Source organism: Diaphorina citri, unplaced genomic scaffold, assembly GCF_000475195.1.
Source record: "Diaphorina citri unplaced genomic scaffold, Diaci psyllid genome assembly version 1.1 scaffold2799, whole genome shotgun sequence".
NCBI lineage: Eukaryota > Metazoa > Arthropoda > Insecta > Hemiptera > Psyllidae > Diaphorina > Diaphorina citri.
Genome location: NW_007380216.1, coordinates 1024 through 4126, shown reverse-complemented (window position 1 = coordinate 4126; position 3103 = coordinate 1024). Strand labels below are relative to the sequence as shown.

Sequence of the window (3103 nt, the reverse complement as noted above, 5' to 3'; positions counted from 1 at the left end):
TACATTATGTATTGAGGTTTAGACAAGGCGGGGGTGGAGGGGGGCGAAGCCCCCCTCCCGAGCACGAAGTGCGAGTTGTACCTATACTTTTGTAAATATTCCAAATAAAAAGAGTTAAATAATAATAATAAAAAAGCCAGCAGTACGCCTAGATGCTCACCCATACGGATACTTAACTGGGCGCAAATTTACTCAACTTCGATTATCCATTGGAAACTGGTGCATGAAGGCTGCGAAGCCAGCAAATTTTGTCCCGAAATCGAAGAGAGCAGGAAGACAGGATAGGAGAAAGTTAGCCGTTCCCAGAACGCGAAAACAACCTTATCCGTTTAGGATAACCAATGTCTTATTCCTTTTCCATGACTTTTTCCAGGCAAACTATGGGGGTCCAAAGAGAACCAGCCCATCGTAGCCATACACACTTCAAATTCGTTCAGGAAACTGGGCCCCACCATGTGCATATGAACGAACCGCAGCGGATTGCCGTCACTATCAATCAGTTCCTGTTTTCCTGTGTGAATGACGAGGATGAGGAGTATTTCTGATGAGGGACAGTCTAAAATTCGGTTTGTTTATAGCCGGATAAAATTCGGTTTATAGCCGGATAAAATTCGCTTTATATCCGAATAAAATTCACGAGTGTCTGTCCTCTGTATAGATTTACCTGGCCATGGACTGTCCTCACACTACCCTAAGGTAAGTAATGAGTCCTTCCTCCCAAGTAACCAAAATGGGATTATATCCGGGTAAAACCCAGATAGAATCCGGGTAGAAACCGGATAAATACCCCCCTTAACCCATTTTAGAATCCATTATCTACCTGGCTTTCTACCAGTTTCTACCACCTGGTGGTGTAGTGGTCAAGGCGCTCGCCTGGTAAACAGGAGGGCGTGGGTTCAATCCCAGCCGAGGTATGGAATTTTATCTGTTAGTCCCTTAGCCAGATTAAACAGGTCTACACTCTCTGTTCAAATTCCCCCAGCCAGACTAAGCCTCGGTGGTTTGGTCAAGGCGCTCGCCTGGTAAACAGGAGGGCGTGGGTTCAATCCCAGCCGAGGTATGGAATTTTATCCTCAATATGGTAAACAGGAGGGCGTGGGTTCAATCCCAGCCGAGGTATGGAATTTTATCCTCAATATAATTTGAGAATTTGACCAGGTAAACAGGAGGGCGTGGGTTCAATCCCAGCCGAGGTATGGAATTTTATCCTCAATATAATTTGAGAATTTGACCACGATAATAGTAGTAGCCTACTGCTGGAGTAAAGGGACTTTTCAGTCCTACGCGAGCAGTATAAATAAGCACTATAATTATTATTTGCGCGTGCGCGGTAGCTACCACTCAAATGAAACTAAAAAGTCGAATTCCCACCACTTGAGTCATGCTTCAGTTACAGTAGAGTCAAAATATTCAGTATTCTTGCCAGCCTATTTTTAGTTTGGAGGGCAGCCCGTCTACCTTCCCTTCTAAACGCTAGATCGCGGGTTTGCGAGAAGGAGAAAGCCAGCCGTTCCGAGAACAAACATTATCCGTACAGGATAAAATACGCCCCAGGCGGGAATCGAACCCGCGGCCTAGCACTTACAAGAAAGACGTACTACCAACGAAGCTAACCTAGCCTGATTAGCTTGATTACCTAGGAGATACTTTTAGTAGTAGTGTCAAATTCTCAACTAAGTAGGTATAAATGAAGATGAAATTTCATATCTCAGCTGGGATTTAACCCTCCTGTTTACCAGGCGAGCGCCTTGAACACTACACCACCAAGGCAGAATCTAAAGAGGATCTACATCATTTTTCTTCTGCAACCTCTAATTTGTAGTCTATTTTGTAATATTACGAGTAATTTTGTAATTTTTCTCCCTCCCCGTAGGGTTTTCAATACGACAGTATGATCGACAATGTGCTAGTGTTACGTCGCATCATCCGGATACCAACCACGCTGAACGTTGCTTAACAAGCTTTTTTCTCCTCTTTCTTACGTTCGCGCCCCTTTCGGCAAGCTTTACTAATTTTATCTTTCTCCCTCCCCCCCAGGGTTTTCAATATGACTGTATGATGGACAACGTGCTAGTGTTACGTCGCATCATCCGGATACCAACCACGCTGAACGTTGCTTAACAAGCTTTTTTCTCCTCTTTCTTACGTTCGCGCCCCTTTCGGCAAGCTTTACTAATTTTATCTTTCTCCCTCCCCCCAGGGTTTTCAATATGACTGTATGATGGACAACGTGCTAGTGTTACGTCGTATCATGGGACACTATGGGTGGAAGCGGATCTCACTGATGGGTCACTCGATGGGGTGCAATGTGTCCTTTGTCTTCACTGCCCTGTATCCTGACGAGGTGGGTAATAATATGTTACGACACAGACCACACGCGTCTAATGTAGCAGTTTCTAGTGTTAGGTATCATGGGACACTATGGATGGAAGCGGATCTCACTGATGGGTCACTCGATGGGATGTAATGTGTCCTTTGTCTTCACCGCCCTGTATCCTGACGAGGTGGGTAATAGGCATGCTACGACACAGACCACACGCGTCTAATGTAGCAGTTTCTAGTGTTAGGTATCATGGGACACTATGGATGGAAGCGGATCTCACTGATGGGTGCAATGTGTCCTTTGTCTTCACCGCCCTGTATCCTGACGAGGTGGGTAATAGGCATGCTACGACACAGACCACCATGCTTATAATGTAGCAGTTGTTTCATTGCTACAAAATAAAACGGTGGTGAAAAAAAGAAAAAGAAGAAGCAATCACAGCCAGGTTACTTACTTTCCGTGTCCTCTTTTTTCTCATCAAATCTTTCTTCCCCAGTAATTTGAGACGTAAACTGCCCTCTCGTTTGCCGCAAGGAGATCTCACAGCCAGGTTGCGGGTTAGATACCCGTCCAGGGCGGCTTTTATCCTAAATACATAAGGTTCAATCTTCTGGAAACGAAATACCACGTCAAGTAACAAGATAATAAAATAGTGAAATGATAGATACCTACTATGTTTTGTTCTCGGAACGGCTGTCTTTCTCATATCCTGTCTTCCTTCTTTCTTCGCTGTCGGAACGATAAGACATTAGCAGTTACACTTGACTCTATCAAAGTTTA

General features: G+C 44.6%; 1 protein-coding gene across 1 annotated transcript; it reads left to right on the top strand.

Moving 5' to 3' along the window:
- Positions 1 to 639: 639 nt before the first annotated feature.
- On the top strand, positions 640 to 2606 carry LOC113471682 (probable serine hydrolase). Its single transcript, XM_026831018.1, has 2 exons — positions 640 to 696; positions 2201 to 2606. The coding sequence occupies exon 2, from the start codon at positions 2219 to 2221 to the stop codon at positions 2465 to 2467; it is 249 nt and encodes an 82-aa protein (XP_026686819.1). The 5' UTR covers positions 640 to 696; positions 2201 to 2218; the 3' UTR covers positions 2468 to 2606.
- The last annotated feature ends 497 nt before the right edge of the window (positions 2607 to 3103 follow it).

Excerpts from the sequence above, each read along its gene's own strand:
- LOC113471682 (XM_026831018.1), top strand. The coding sequence starts at position 2,219 with ATGATGGACAACGTGCTAGTGTTACGTCGTATCATGGGACACTATGGG.